The 17,563-nt window shown below is 36.6% G+C and overlaps 1 protein-coding gene across 5 annotated transcripts in view; it reads right to left on the reverse strand.

Moving 5' to 3' along the window:
* The window catches only part of ADGRL3 (adhesion G protein-coupled receptor L3), a 501,774-nt gene that overhangs the window by 148,532 nt on the left and 335,679 nt on the right, over window positions 1-17,563 (reverse strand). For all 5 annotated transcript variants that reach the window (XM_087864114.1, XM_087864113.1, XM_045815875.2 and 2 more), the window contains 2 exons: window positions 10,692-10,994; window positions 8,490-8,593 (listed from right to left, as the gene is read on the reverse strand). In XM_087864114.1, coding sequence (XP_087720240.1) covers window positions 8,490-8,593; window positions 10,692-10,994 — 407 coding nt within the window. The remainder of the gene's footprint in view (window positions 1-8,489; window positions 8,594-10,691; window positions 10,995-17,563) is intronic.

The raw sequence follows: 17,563 nt of genomic DNA on the forward strand, positions 1-17,563 counted from the left end.
GGGTATAAAAAGATAGGGATATTTTACCCTATAACAACTTAAATATTAGTGTCATGTTTAGGAAACTTTTTTTTCCTTAGCACAGTCCAATATAAAATTCAGGGTCACACAGAGAAAAGTCCTCTCTATAAGGCTCTCTTCCTAACAGGTATTCAGGCAGCTCTAAGGAGCACGACTAAGACTGTGAGTCACATAGGTTATCAGCATCTTCTAAGGGATGCTTAATAAATGTTAGTAGCAGGACTGAATGCTAAAGAAACAAATACGTAAATTAGGGCTACTGAAACAGGTAAATCATTAATAATCTCATCCTCAAGTATATAGAAAAATCCAAATTAAAAGCAAAAAAAAAAAAGTGTAGCAACAAAATGTTGGCAAGGATTTGTGGAAATGTCTATTACCCCCAGAAACTACTACTAGGCATATATATTTGTAAAGCCCCCACGTAGAACAAATTACCAGTGTCCATTAAATTCTGAAATGTGAAGACCATATAACTTGAGTGATTTCTGTTATTAATTTCAACCATAAGAAATAAAATAATCCCACAGATGTAAAAAAGAAATGTTCAAACATGTTCATTCTAGCTTGTTTATAATAGAAAACAAAATGGATTATGACCTGCAGAAAACTGTTCATATATATACATATCATGGAATATTATACAACAGCTTAAAAGTTTAGAGGGGATCAATATCATAACATGAATTTTCAGTATGCTCCGTTGAGTTAAAATAAATGCAAGTATAAAAATTACTTATATATGCTAATATCTATTAGCATGGTATTTATGAAATAAAAATGCAAAACAATAGTACCATATGAAAAAGAAATACAATACATATAGCATGATATTTTTATGTGTTTATTTTATATATATTTAAGCACACAGAAGAAAGCCTGAAAGATGGGAATCAAAGGAAAAATCTTTTCTATAATGTTTAAATTTTACAAGAAGAATATGTTAAAGTATTTACTTTAATCAGTACTTTGTAGAAATCCTTGCAATAGAAAACACCCGCACTAACTTTAATAAATTTGTAAAATATGGTCAAGGACTACATACCTAAGATACCTATAAAACCAAATAGAATACATTTGAGGGTTCAAGGATAAGTATGTAACAAATTCAATGTAGATCAAAGTGGCATTTATGGCCCACTGATGGGTCATGAAAGTACTTTTAAGTGGTTACTGAACAACATAAATACATTATAATCCATACATTTAAATTTTACATACAATTTAAGGCTGCCTACTGGTAATCTAGTAATCAATGAATGATTTATAAAATTTGGTATTCATTAATTAAATTAGTGAGATGTTAGTATTCGCTAAGTTTTCAAATAGGTCTGACACTTAACCAACTGAGCCACCCAGGTGCCCCCACATATTATTTTTTCTATGAGAAATGTCAGGGCAGAGGAAGACCTCTTTTGATTTACTTGTTGAAAAAAGTTTTTTAAAAAGTTTGAGGTCTACTGAACTTGGTAATATATTTTCTTTATTGACACAGTATCTTTGAAACTAAGGATGTAAGTATTGACTTTGATGACCTCTATCAGGGAATATTATGAAAAGCAAAATGGTTTATCAAACAAAGAAAAAATAAGAAATGATAGCAACTGGTATTTTCATACTGTTATTTCATTTCTCTCTTTTTTTTTCTGTGTAGATGTATAAACATAGCTTTCAAATATGTTATAATATTAGGGTGGGGCATGATAAGGTGGAAAAGAAGGCCTATGTAGCTTCCTTATATAAAATTTTAAAATTTTCTTCATGGACAGTAATCAAAAAGTCAACAATGTAGACGACTAATAAGTCACAATATAACTGTTCTCAACATAAAAGATGATGGTGCTCGCTATATAAGCAACAGCAGATGACCTAGTGTGGTAAACAGTGAGTCAAATATGAAATTCACTGGTGGATTATCTTAAAAAAGTAGTTATTTTAGCATTTAAGGAGTGTTCATTTATGAAGAATAAATCTAATTATGTCTGCAAAAGAATTCTGAAACTCAATATTCACCAAAAAGAAAGTTGTAAAGAAAAAAAAAAAAACCTGAAGTACAATTAAGTCATAAACATTCTTACAATAAAAATGTGAAAAGTGTATTTTTAAAGTAAAATAAAAATTGATGTAACTATTCATCTTGATCCTCTCTTCCTCTTAAAACTTAAGAAATCACAGTAAAAATCTTCCATTCATTCAACAATCATTTGGACCCTTGTTACTTCCTGAGGAAATAAAAATGAATGTTATATAGCTCTTACACTCACGAAGCTTACATTCTATCTTTTGGGATGGTGGTGGGGATAGGGGCATAAAGACAGGTAATATTAATGCAACAGTGCAATTTTAATAACAGAACTGTGTATGAGTTATGGGAATACAGCAGAATGGTAACGAATAGCTGGAAATAAGGGGGGAAGGCAACAGAAGTAACAACTAGAATAACCATGGTTTGAGAAGACAGGGTACTGTAGGAACAATGGAAAGAAAAAAACACACTTTTCTACCTTCAGAATTCAATATTGGTACCTACACAGTATACATGTGTATGCGTATGTGGTAAACATATTGTATCTTACTTTAAAAAATAGGATGAATATCTCTGTCTCTATAATTTCAGCAGTTATTCATTCAGTCTATATGTTCATTGTTCTTTAATTAACACATGAATTTCTTTTTTTCTTAAGATTTTATTTATTCATTTGAGAGAGAGAGAGGGAGCATAAGCAGAGGCAGCAGCAGAGGGACAGGGAGAAGCAGGCTCCCCACTGGGCAGAGAGCTTGATGCATGGGGCTCGATCTCAGCATCAGGGATCATGACCTGTGTTGAAGGCAGAAGCTTAACCGACTGAGCCACCCAGGCACCCCAACACATGAATTTCTAATAGCACTGGGTTAAAGTCTGAGGCTACAATACTGAATAAAATGGTTCCCAATAAAAAGGAGCTTACATACTAATAATGGAAATGGGATTTTAATAAATTAACTAAAGAATTATTTAATTTTAATTTTGTTGAGTGCAATACAGAACCCAAGTTTAAGGGCATTTTACTCTAGTGTCTGAAGTTAGGGAATAATTTAGGAAGTGCTTTTCTAGGGAATAATGTTGAATGTGAGATGGAATGGAAAGGGAATTGGGTTGGGATGTAGGTGAGGGCCTCCAGGCAGAGAGGACATTTTAGGATGGAAGGGCATGGGTCCTAGGGCAACTGCACAGAGGGGGCTCTAAGTGGGATTTAGGCTGCTGCAGAGGTGAACAAGGGGCACATGAAGTGGTCCCCTTCAGAAGTCCTGATGAAGATTTTGAGAACTGCACTAAGAGCAAGGGAAGGTACTAACATGTCTAAACAGGAGTGGTCTAATCCGAGTTGTATTTGAAATCAACTCTGGAGAATGGATTAGAGGGTTCCAGAGTGGATGAAAGGGACCTTGGTAAGAGGCTCCAGCAGCAGACGCTGTGTTGGATGAGGGTAGCGGTGGTGAAACGTGGCCTGGTTTAGGAGAGATTTATAAGTCCACCAACAGGACTGCTATCTGATTGGCTGTGGGAAGCGAAGGACAGAGAAGCATTCCAAGGTGGTGCCGTTCACTGGATTCTCCAACAGCCATTGTGACGTCAACATTCATAGCTCAAAGTTTGCCTTTCCAAACCAGGCTGTCACTGACCACATTCTTTCCAGTGGCATCCAGAGGCTACTCTATCGTCTTTCTGAGTTCTCTATTTATTTCTCTCACCACAGTAGTCATGGACCACAATTATCTTACTTCTATACAACAGATACACGCATATCTTTAATCTGCCTCAAGTCTTCTGCACAAAGGGTTGAAATAATGTTAACTCTGCATATCTTTGCTTAGAGACTAATGAAAACGTCTGTCTCTAACATTTCTTGTGCTAAATTCTACTAAAGTTATTTCTCAGAAATAAGCACATGCACACTGAAAAATCTTATGAGTTCTGTGAGGATCCATAAATTAATGCCTGTATTGAAATGGCAGGATTATATCCAGGCTTGAATGCGGTGGGGGGGAACCCTGCAGCTTTAGTTAAGGATAATAATTACGACAGAGATGGATACTATTTACATTTCAAATTTTGACACATGTAAAAACAATTTTCTTTGAATGTTTTGACATTTTATGAGATTTATTACATCAAACATTAATCGGGTGCCAAAACAATTCATGAAGGAGTTTTTCATAGTGGTTAAGTATACAGCTATCATTTCTTTGAAAGATCTACTTATGTTATTTTGCTGTAAATCAGAGTCAAGAAGGTATATAAACAATTAAATGTTTCTACCTTACTACTGAAAGTAGGTTAAAATAAGCCCAAAGTCCTAGAAACCCTACCAGTTCCTGAAAAATCAGGAAGTAATTTGCTTTTGTTCCACATTAGCTCTACGGAGATTAAAAGGATTGAGAAATTAAAATCCAGGTGATAGGGTTTGACCTAGTCTTCCCAGGCAGATAACTGGCTTATTTTATACTGTAAAATTGCAGCAATTCTGCACCCTCACATCTTTCTTTAGAAAATGCAGGAGGAGCTCTACTTCTCTCAAAATCTGCCAGAAGCTTGTGAACAAACAAAAGACAAGACTCTTCGGTTTGCTAGAAATAGAAAGACTATTTTCCAGTGACAATTCAGGCATTTCTTCTCCATAGAATAGTTGAACCAGGTAATGAAGCAGGAAGCATAACTCACTTCATATGCAAAGAAATATGAAGCTGTTCAAAACTGCAATTTCAAAGACTTTTAAATTGAAAAAGACTGGAGGGATTGTAAAGTGCAATAAGCTAGGCAACACAGAAAATATAAACTCCTTTTTGAAAATCTGGTGTAATCTAGAGATGAAGCTAAAGCTGGAGACTGTATTTTAGTAAGCAGTAATTAACGTGAGAAAATAGGATACTTTGCTACATATGATTGAGGAGCCCGAGCTCTGAACTAAATTTGTTGGCCTTCAAGAAGACCAGTCTATCTTTCTATCCATCCATCTATTTATCCTTGAACCTGTCTTTCCTTCTATCCATCCATCCAGGCAGTCGACCATCCATCCATCCATGCAACTACCTACCAATTTTTCTCTCTCCTTCCTCCCCCTCTATTAAAGGCCCCCTTGTGTACAACTTTTGCCTTTTTCTTTCATACAAATTATGTTTTTTATTAAATCTCATCATTATGAAAGTATTTTGGCTAGTTTGCAATAAATTTCTTCATGAAATTCTGACTTTAGAGGCTTACATTTTCTCTAGTAAAATGTAATCCACTCTTTATCACCATACAAAATTTAATCTATAATTTCACAGTATGTAAGTCGCCTGAATTCATTGTGAATCAGAAGCCATCAAGATTCTTTGCCTATTTTGTTCCTCCCTCCTGGCCTAACTGCAAGGATGGGGCTGGGGGGAATCACTCATTTCTTAGCAAACATGAAAATACAGTTTGCTTCTTCAGACTAAAGTAAGCATCCCAATCCATTTATTTGCATATACTTGCTGTCTACAGTGGTGCCAAATGCACAGTGGGTGGGCAGTGTTATCAATAATGAAAAGAATGATATTCCCCATGGTACAGATGTAGAGACTGTGAACCAGAGGTGGTCTTTCCTGGAAAGTCCTCAGCAAATCCCCAGAAACACTATAAAGTCATAAAGGAGGTGCCTCACATTCCAGGATGCATTCACTCATCGAACTCTTGAGGAGGGGAAACTGAATACACTGTTTACAGAGAATTACTCCTTCCTTTCTTTTCTCATCTATGCTTTCATGGGGGGTAAAAAGTGTTCCTTTATTTTAAAAGTTTGAAGTTCACAGGACTACGAAAGGGGAAAGAGAGAAGGAATGAATCGTGAAAGATAGTTATTTTACTTTAATTTTTCAACATGACAAAAAAAAATCCACTAGAAAAAGGGGGAAATTTAGAGCAGAGCACAGGGGATGGGGCATGGGAAAGGAATAACGGGGGGGGGGAGGGGCAGGGCCAGGAGAAAGAAGAAGAGGATGGGAAAGGGAGGAGGGATAAGAGAAGGGAAGCGCAAAGCTGAGAACTATGCTGGGTACTTTCCAGTTCTTGGTTCAAGGTCACTTTCCATCCTCCTCCATCCTGCTCTCTGCCCTACAGGGTGAACTTAGGATGTTATTCAGAACGCTTCCTCTTCTCTGGCTTCTATGGGGTTTGTCCAAAGGGGAGGGTGGGCAAGTGAAAGGAAGGAGGAGGGAGAGTGAGGTCAGGGTATTTATTCCCCTAGGTCTCTTTCTGAAAAGTTGCCTGAGGCTAAGCAGAGTCTCTCAGTCCGTCAACCTTCCTCTCAAAGACATTCGCTTCCAACTTTTAGTCCCTCCTCTGGTCCAGCAACCACAGGCCTGGGGTTGGGGACAGCTCCACCTCTGACACTAGCATGGGCTCAATCCCTTGTAGTTCACCTTTGCTCCCCCAAGAACACTGTAAACAAACCCTTTTCTTCAAATGTTCCATCTGTTTTTTGTTGGGACTCTGGTACTGACAGAGGAAATGAGCAAAGTTATGAATTCTGTGAAAGATGCTTTGGAGAGCAGGGAGAGCCATGGACAAATCACTCTGTGAGTACTGCATACCAATTCTCTCTTGGAGGTTTACAATGTTAATATTTAAAAGTTCTGGGGTTTTGTGGTAAAGAAACCTATTCAACTACCATTTACATGCAATGAATAACATAAATATTTGGAGGTATGAGGGACACACCAGGCAAAAGGGTGGACAAAAGTAAAGAGAGACTAGGGAAGTAGGATGTAAAGGCAGTCAAAATCTGGGCACAGCTTAACCAGTGCCGTGGCTACGCATGATGTCTGATACGGGCAGACCCAGCTAAAACCCAGCTCCAACACTGACCTCGGGCTAGTTAAATAATCTGATTCAGAGTGCTCCAAAGCCTCCTGTTATACTTTTGAAGATTTTATAAACTTATAAGAAATGAAGCTAACGCACTATTATAAATTCCAATTGCCTAAATGTCACAATCTTAATATAATTATAATATTACATAATTTTGCAGACTCTACAGGATTAAACAGAAATGCTCTGGAATAATGGAACGTATTTGTTATATTGGAAAAAAAAAAATCCCAAAACACCCATCCATAAATCAAATGGGCAACAGCTGTCTGGTCTTTGCAAAGAATTATCTCTTTTGTTATAAGATTAGGAGGTCTTTAGAGGAAAGAAAAGAATTAAGCGTCATTATCAGTTAAAGTCACCCAGTAATTTCTGCAATGAAATAGCCTGACTATATTCAGGAATTATCATGAAAACACTCAGCTTTGTAGGTGAATTATTACTGAATTAATATTACCCCTGGGCTAAGTATGTGGGGAGTATTTTTTAAAAGTTGCTAATGTAGGGAGATATGCTACTGATCTCTTAATCTGATCACATCCAGCAAGAGTTATTTGCCCTGGGGTCTGAGCTACATTGTAATAAAATCAAAGGACATAAAAACTGTGGCAGGAACAGTGCTGAAATTGGAGAAGCATCATTATGAATAGCAACAAGTATGGAGATGCATATGTAAGAGGGTAACCAGAGTCAATATAACCACTGTTCTTCCATGATTTAGGGTAAATAGATAGTTATGGCTCATCTGCTAAATGATCTACTGGGTAGATATTTATGGATTATTATACAGTATATTATTGAGGATCAGCCTGGTTAAAAACAAATAGAGAAAAGAGCAAATGGCACAGACGGGCTTTTAGTAAGGCCATCATTTGTAATATTTCTCAGGAAAAATCTCTTTCAGAAATTCCTCAGCCTAGCTAATGTGCCATAGAAGGACTCTTCATTTTAGGAGTGCATAAATCCACACAAATTGCTATAATAAGGATTCATCCCATAGCCCTTTTGGCATAAATGCACATCTGGTCTCTGTTTGTAATGAAATCAATTCAAAGCCCCACAGTGCATTAATAATAAAAATGTTCAACATATTGCAACCAAATAAGCCCTGAAAATTTGAGTCTGCAAGATTCTGTCACACATATGTATACTTTTAACACTGATAAATGGTTAGGTTACAGAACATTTATCAAATAGCCTAAGATTCCAAGGTAGATTTTTTTTTGTAATTATTATTTCCACAGGAAAATCTATATGCATGTATGCTAGAAGCTTTTGCTTGCTTGATTTATAATGCCTCTTAGACTTTTATATTTGGAGTTCACGATATCATAAAAATTTTATTAATAATAAAATTATTATAAGCAATACTTCCTGGCTTAGAGGAAGTTCACAGATTTGTCCTTTAAGGACAACAAAATTCTGAATTAGCACATGGCGCATCAAAGGTTGTCACTAAATCTTAAAGAGAACTAAAATGGGGGAGTATTTCCCCATTAATTAAAAAAAAATCTTGACTATTTTGTTTGCAACAGTTATAATCAACAACAGGAGATCTAGGTTTGGGCAAACCTTCCTGGTCAATCATACGATTTACCTTTTGTGTTATATGGTTGACCCAAGGAGAAGAACAGTTGCTAAGATCCGGTCCTTGGGGATCCCAGATTCCATCAGGAGCCAGGCAGAGATAAGTTGATACTCCTAAAATAATGAGAAAAATAGGTCTGCTTTAAATATTCAAACCATCTTGCTTACAAAGACTCTCTATCCGTGTTATGTTTAAATATGAACAAAGGCAAAACTGGGATCATTAAACTAAGATAATGTATATTAAAACACCACACACAGCGCCTGGCAAACAACTGATATTGGAGAAATGCAACAGAACAAACAAAATCATTTAATATTTTTAAAGCACTTGCTGGCAACTACACCAGGTACAGAGAACAGTTTCATAAATTAGCGAGATGTGGTATCTGCCTCTATGGGGCTTATTGTGTGAGTTTTCAGAGGCAAGGCAGCAGCTGAGTCTTAAAGGAATCAGTCTGCAGGTTTTTCAGGAAAACAAGGTAGGAAAGGGCATTCCAGGTGCAGAAAAAAATATGTTGTCCTTGGGAAACTTCAAATGTTTTAAATTGAGGTCTACTGTATAGGGGAGTTGTGTTTAATGGACTTGGAAAGGCAGGCAAAGTCAGATCATAAACTCCCTTGTCTGCCACCTGTGGGTGCTGGAAAATCAATGAACATTAAGCAGAGGAGAGAAATGAGCTGATTAAGGTTTTAGAAAGATAACTGTGGCAGCAGCATGGAGGGTGAATCTAAGGGGGAGACGTGAGGGCTTGGGGGAAGCTATTACAATAATTCAAGTGACAGCCTGTGTGCCTCTGAACAGCACTACAGCAGAGGGGACAGAGAAAAGGTTAAAAATAAGATTGTAGCATAGGGGCATTCACGTGGGAGGGCTCCAGAAGGTTTGGTTTCCTTTAAAGCTTTCTCCCAATTTTCACACAACAATAATGGCATATTTCCGTAATGCTCTGTAGTTTTGAAACTGCTTTCAAATAAAGTATTTCACTCACCTTCACAACAAACATTTGAAGTGGGGGGGGGGGAATGTTATTATTTCTCTTTCAAAAAACGAAGGAAATGAGGCCCAGAATGAAGGGGACAGTGCTAAGAGACAAGGTTTCAAACTGTTGGAACCAAACCGATTTCAGTACCACAGAAAACTTTAGAACTGAGCATTGCACCCTTTCATAAAGGGAAGAAAGATTTCAGAATATTTTTAAACAGTTTGCTGAAAAAAGAAATTAAATGTGCACTTTTATAAAAGCCAATATTCTTTTTGGTCTTTTCATTTCACATACTATAGGATTCAGAATGATATATCCACACTGGAACTCTTCTAAGACAAACCTGTTTAAAGTAACCAAATCAGTAATACACAGAGTCCCTATTTCTTGTATCGCGACATCTATCGCACATTTGCTTTATTTACATATTTTATGGAATAAGGCAAATTTTATTTAGCATATCAAATATTAGTTTTAGGAAGATAAATGTATGTAACAATAAGAAAACTAGGCTATTTCAGGCATAAAAATTGTAAGTAATAATATGGTTACCACTTGGGGATATTAGGAATCACATCAGTAAAAAATGAGCCGGGGAGAGGGAAGAACTATTTAGCTTTGAACTATCTCCTAGAGAAAACAATGGATCTTGCTCTCTCGGGGGGATGTTGAGTAATGGGAGATTGGGTCCTACCCCTTGAAGAGCTTGGCTATTAAAGGACAGCTACAATGATTTATCAAAAGGATAGTCAAACTTTCTCTTTTGTTAAGTTTTAGGTAGTTTCGATGATCATTTTCTAATGGAGAAGTCCTCCACCTCATTTTCTGCTATCAACATTTGACAGTAGGTGACATGCATGAGAACTAGCTCCCAGGAATCCAGTGACTCGCTCCGGGCTCCTACACAGCCGGGCTGGCCTTCTGGGGCATCCAGGACATCCACAGCCTAACTGTAACTCCCCTCACAGCTCTCACACCATGGGCAAAAACTTCTGGCCTCATGTGTATACACACTAAGTCCTCATCGGTGATTTCTCCAGAATGTATTTTCAAACTCTGAAAATACACTGCTTTAAATTGTAATTTGGCTGAGTTCAGAATTCAATCAACTGAAGTGACAAAAATATGTAGTAACGAACAAACAAAAAACTGAAGAAAAAAGCTGCAAGAAAAGCAAGGTAACCTAACAAAAGACTTTTTAGCTGAACTCTGCAGAACAGACTTACCTATCGTTCCTGCAGGGCACGGCTGCTTGGCCATCTGTCCTTGACGGGTCTTAAACCACATGATTTCTCGGGCTTCCACAGCTTCACAGCTCTCTTCCAGAGCTGGGATTTGGGACGATGCCGATGGTAGATGTGTGGTCGTGTCATCGAGCACCTCCACGGCTGGAGATGGGGTGCTGGTACTCCGGTTTCGTCTTCCTGACACCGACGGGGTGGTACTCCTGCCTGGGCTCCAAGTTGTGGTCCTCAGGGTGGTGCTGGTGGTGGTGCTCCCCATGCCAAGAGGTCCTGTGGTAGAGATTTCTGAAATAAAATTCAAAAGAAAACATCTGCATTGTTTGCTCATCACTTCAGGGTGTCCTAATACTTTAGAAACCATTTTTATTTGACAGTTCAAAGAGCCTTCAACATGGAAAAAAATAAGCCAGTGCCAAGGTATCTGAATGCCACCTCAGTACCATGACAGCCATCTGACCAATGCCAAACATCAGCTTGTTCATGGTTCCGCTCAACTCAAATCACAGAAAACAAAATTACAGCACAACCCACCTCTTCAGTAAGCTTCTTAATGCTTCAGGCCTTTTTAACGATTAGAGGATTAATACTTACAGCCCTCCTCAACTTAGAATTTTCAAACTTGTGTAGAATGGGAGAGAGCTATTGTAATAGTCTTTTCATATTGAGTATCACATGAGTTTCTAAAGATGAAGCAATTAGGGGAGAGGAATCAGAAATAAAAGGGCATCAAGATTTAAAGTGCTCTCATGCTAAAAAGTAAAGGACAATTCTGAATATGGTCTCTTTAACATAAATTAAAGCAGCTTGATATCTACCCAATGCTCTCAGAACTAACCCACCTTAACAAAACTTTCAAACCTGACATTTACTAATGTAAAGTATAAGTCATTGCCAATTTAGTTGTCTCATAAATTATTTTCTAACTAGATTTCTTAAAATGGGGAAATGTATTCCAAATTCCAAATAAAACTGGTAAGGTTCCTTGACCAGATATTAATAGGTTATTAAGCCTAGAACGTATCCAAAGGAATGTTCTAACAATACCATAGAAATAATCACTGCAAAGAATCATCTTTCTGGGGAAAATCTATTTATATTTCCATCATAGGAAGGCAAGAGTATGCCAGTCCTCCACATACTTACATTGCATTCCTAACTGTAATGTTAGAAACTACTCTTAACCTCATTTACCGGCAATAACCCCAGGGCCACTGGCTCTAGCCAGATTCCAAGTAGCTCGGGTTCATGGAACTCAGGGGGTCCCGTGCTGAGCCTCCAGCTGGTTGTCATTCATCGTCTGCTTTCTTTAACATGTCATCAACTTGACTTTGCTGCCCTAGAAGAGGTGCCACATCCATCACGTGTGGTTGGTACGTATAAAGCTCCCAAAAACGAGGTAGAGACGGCAGTAGGGAAGGGGGTATGGATATTCTGAACATTTAATCACTGAAACTGTAGCATTTTCTGAAGTGATGTTATTTTTCTAGCTGTCTCCTTGCTTGTTCTGTTTCCTCTTTCTTCTAAGTGTTCCTCCTTCCTCTTGGGTTCTCTCTCTATGTGAATGTAATATTCATAACTTCATTGATGCAAAGTTCATGAAGGAAGAAGGAGTATCTTTTTTTCCCCTTCTTCCATTGACACCACATTTCCCAAAGTCTTGCTGATTCTGTCTCATTTCTCTATTTTTCTCTCTTCCCAATCACCACTAGCTGCACTCCTCTCACTCATCAGTGGGTGAGTACGAGAGCCTTGTAAAGCAATACCAGAGCAAGATGACATTACTGGGATTTTAATATTGATGTTTGCAAAATCAAAATTCAGAATTCATAAAAATTGACACCAATGTTTAACAAAACTCATATATAAATTTTAGCAACATAAGTAAAATTGAATTCTTAAAATTATAACCAGTAGAAATGATTCTAATATACATCATTTATTTTGCATTTGAATTTGCCGAAATGTCTCAAAAAGAAAAAACATAATGAAGAAATATTAATAACTTGAAATTAAATATTACTTAATATTAAATTAATTAAAAATAAGTTAATATTAAAATTAAATACTCTTGTTCTTATTAAGTATTAGCCTTAAAAACATGTCAGTGGTGTCATTGCTGGGATACAAGCACCTTTTGTGTGCAAAGTTTTCTGGCTGATGGAAAAATTCTTCTTTACTTTATTCCACTTGATAGACTAGTAAGGCAATAGTTAAAAGCTAACTCCAAGCATTTTCTCTGGCTCCTTCAATTTAAATAATTCCATCTCTCATTTGTAGCTTGTTCAGAATTATATAGATACTGAAGAATGCTTTCTAAATGAATGCACTTTTCTTCATTTAGATATTTTAATTAGCATACAATGTTATGGGAGGGAAGAGACTTGTTTTGCAGACATCTTTGCTCTGATAAAACTGCATAATCCCACATGCAGTGAGAAGATTGACCGGCCTATTGTCTCAATCACACAAATCACACAAATCACACACAAGGAGCAACGACACGTGATCACAAGATGGTTTTTTGCTGTGACTCTGGTCTTGCCAATTTTGAATAAATTTGTCTTTCGCGTAGATTTAATATATTTATCTTGTGCTCTATAACAATCCAGATTTCATGTTTTTAAAGACTACAGTATCACACCAAAATGTATTTAACAATGCCACCACATAATGGAAATCAATATTCATTATTTTTCTCTAAAATTACCCTATTAAAACAATTTTCTACCTTTTGCCAGAGGCATCTTATAGGGTATAAATTGGAATATGTTACTCTCCAGATTAAAATCCCTTCAATCACTTCCGTCTGCCCTCTAAACAAAGACTGGACTCCTTTTCTTTGCGCCTAAAGCCCTCCATGCATTTATTTCTCTAGCTCATTTGTAATGCTTCTCGTCTTTCAGCTCTACTATTAAACCATACAAAATTACCAGTAATTTCCCAACTGTACCCTGTTCTTTCTGCCCCAGGGCTTTTGAACATGCTGTGGTGTTCCTGATCCCATTTCCACCTGGCTAATTTCTGTTTAGCCTTTGGGGATGGCTTGGATGCCATCTCCACCAAGGAACCTTTTCAAATTTACCAAGATGAGGTTACACACTAATGTGCTTTGTTCAAGATTATTTCCTCAGCTTTTAGCCTGGTGTCTGACCTATAGTAAATTAGCTCTCAGTCAAGATAGATGAACATCAGGGGTAGGTCAAGGAAGCAAGGGAGGGTCCAGTTGTGAAATATCACCAAAAAAAAAAAAAAAAAAAAAAAAAGAAAGAAAGAAAGAAAGAAAGAAAAAAGAAAAAAGAAAAAAAAGAAAAAGATAAATAGAGGGAAATAGCAAATAGGGTAGTTAAGAGTTCTCATAGTTGATAGGCTAAAAAAGTTATTTTATAAATGCGTTTTATACTATAGTTAAGAAAACTACCGGATAACTCAAAACAAAAAGAAGCAGGGAGAACAAAGTCTCCTCTTCCCCAAAATAATCCTATCACAAAACATTCATATTTAAACTGAATATACTCTTGTGAAGCAATGATACTGATGGAAGAGATTTTTTTGAAGTTTGAATTGTTCCATATTACATTGCAAGGACTTAGTTTAATAAAGACATACTAACGTTAAGGATCAGAACTTATTTCTTTGGAATTGTGCTGCAGAGAGGTGGCTACAAGCAGGGCCATTTCATTCCATTTGACTTTTAGCAGAATAAAAGTCAAATTTATCCCCCATCCTTTCTATTCCATTTACTGCTGTGTGAGACTCCCAAGAGTTCTGCTCAATGCCAGTTTTTGGCAGAATAAGTACTAGTGATATACATGTTGTCACCAGTGCCCAAGAAAGAACTTGCCTTATTGCTAGAGACTGGAAAAGAAGATGTAGATTCACTGACAAGTCATAGCAACACACTCTGGCCAAGTTCAGCCCATATCATATGCCATAGGAGTTGGCTTTCTCGATTTCCAGTAACGGAGAAATGATATGACACCTTTTCAGTGTATTCTGTCATTGAGTCTTACCTGATGATACAGCTAGTTTAATAAAACTATGTTATTAAGTACCTCATGTGGTTGTGGTTGTGTATCAGGGAAAGGTTAAAAGAATATAATAGAAAATACATTTGAGTGACTATTTACACATAACACTTAATCAAAATTGTGTAATTTTCCTTACTATTCTGTGATTGTTACTATGCTCACTGTGCTTAGTATTTTCATAAAAGTAACTAAACAAACCTCCATACTAATATTTTCCCTCATAATTAACTTATTTCCAGAGGAAAATTTCAGTTCTCCTGTCCCCTCAAATATATTGCCCATGGCTTATTTCATTCTTATATTTTGGTTTATTTTGTTTATTTTTCCTTCAAACTGCCTTGAAAAGAAAACATATTATTTTGAATATTACTACAGGTTATAGTTTGTGGAGTATACTAATGGAAAACAGTGAAAATAACCAACATTTGTATAGTGCTTTACATTTTTCAATGTCTTTATCTCTATTATCTAATTGAATTCACTGCAGAGTAATTGTAACTACGAATTTCTAATTTTACAAATGAGAAAACAAAGGCTCAAATGGTAAGTGAATCATAATCATACATATAGAAAGTAAATCAGTGTCCCCCAATTCCATATTCCATGTTTCTATAATAAGCTATCAAAAATGACATTCTGAATTATCTCATGCATTCTACAACTGAGTCTTCCAAATGCGTTAAGGAACTGAAGTAAATACGATTCTAATAAAACTTTACTATTCTTGATCACAAAACATATTAATTTTGGGGATGGACATTGTTAATTTTTTCCCCCAAGGTCAAGCCCTAACCCACCTATAACTCTATTTCGAGATGGAGCCTTTAAAAAGGTAATAAAGGTTCAATGAGGTCATAAGGTAGGGCCCTGATCCAATAGCACTGCTGTCCTTCAATGAAGGGGAAGAGATAGGGAAGCATGTTCACAGAGCAAAGGCCATGTGAGGACATAGTGAGAAAGTGGCCATTTCTAAGTCAAGGACTGAGACCTCAGGAGAAACCAACCTTACCAGCACCTTGGTCTTGGATTTTTAGTTGCCAGAACTGTGAGGAAATGAATTTCTGTTGTTTAAGTCACCTAGTCTGGGGTATTTTGTTATGGCAGCCCAAGCAGCCTAATACAGGCATCTTCTAAAAAACTGTAAAATTTAAAACAATATAAAACCTCACAATAGAACTGTTTACCTTCTACTCATGAAGTGCATGAACTTTCTTCTTGATTCTCCTTCATTTTTTTCCTTTCTTCTCTAAAATATGTATCTCTCCTCATGGTCTTCCTTTTACCAATCTGGGTTAATTTCATTCCAACATGTAATATTTGGGCTGACTACAGAAACATTTCCTTCTCCCCACCCTCCAAGTATTTATTTAAATCCAAGGTCAATTACTGAAGAAATCTTCCCAAGGGCATGATAGAGGAAATAAGAAACCTAAAACTGTAACAACACTACAAATGGCTTTTGGTATTTGTGCAGCGCTCTGGGTAGAAGACAGAAATTCTGCCTGATTCCCATGGATATCAGTTGGTCGCAGCAGATTTGATTACACTTACTTTTTAAAAAGAAACATTAATTTTACCTGTCAGGAAATCATCCAATTCTTTTCAGAATTCATTTATAATACTGTTTTTATGGCCTCTTAAGATAGTGAAATTCCACAAATTATCAGCCATGTGAAGGCATATTTATTTTTATAATTTAATCCATTTGTATTTTCTCATAGCATATCATGCTTACTGTAAATAGAGGAAAACATCTGTTCTAATTAAACATGAATTTGTAATGGCCTTATTACATAAAATAATAAGCTAAAATAGGGAATTGGGGGACATCTTATTAAAATTATCTGCTATATATTTAGTCCTACCATGCCAGGAACTGTGTTGTATGTTTTATATTCATTCTAATGTAATGCTCCTAACAATATTTGGGTAGATATATTTACTCACTTCTGAGATGAAAGAAGTAAAATTAAGTAATTCATCCAAGCTCACATAACGGTCGAGTGATAGAACCAGGATTTCAAAATCCCTTCCTTTCCATTAGGACTATGGGTGGTGGTAAAACTTTAGACAAAATTTAATGACGGAAACACACATGTAAAAAGCCTTCATGAATTTGGAAATTAATTTGTCCCAAACACTGCTCACATGTGCTTTTATTGGTATTGCTATGGTTCAGACCTGTTGGGTGTTTCCTGAATGCTTGTTATGGATCCGGCACTATCCTGAGCACTTCACAGGAATTGGCCCATTTAATTCTGACAACAAATCTGTTAGGAGGTACAGTTAATTACTTTCATTTTACAGATGGTGAAGCTGAAGCACCAAGAGATCCAGTAATTTTTCAAAGGTTAAAAGTTCGTAAGTAGAAGAACAGAAAAATAACAGGCACAGAGACCTCACTCTTAAGCATACTAACCTGGAGGGGACATTGAGAACCTCAACTTGATCCACAAGAAAGGAGCCTGCCCACTGCTGTTAAGAATGGAGGAAGTAATTGTCTTTGAGCTAATTTCTTTCTGCTTATGGCATTTCTAATTCTCCTAAAGGAAAAACTGTAGAATCCACAAAACTTAATACATTGTTCAGCATCTAAGTAGACAATAAACAAGCAGCGAACAATAATGTGAGATATTAGTTGGCTTTCTTTGAGCATATATCATATACCAGGCAGTGTGGTAATGCTTTACAATGCATAATTGAGGTACAGAGAAGTTATGTGAATTTCCTAGCTTCACAGAGCCCATAAGCGGTCAAGTTAGCATTTAAATGCAGATAGTTTGGGGTGCCTGGGTGGCTCAGTCATTAAGCATCTGCCTTTGGCTC

This window comes from Ursus americanus, chromosome 8, assembly GCF_024610735.1.
Source record: "Ursus americanus isolate L20-20 chromosome 8, mUrsAme1.1.p, whole genome shotgun sequence".
NCBI lineage: Eukaryota > Metazoa > Chordata > Mammalia > Carnivora > Ursidae > Ursus > Ursus americanus.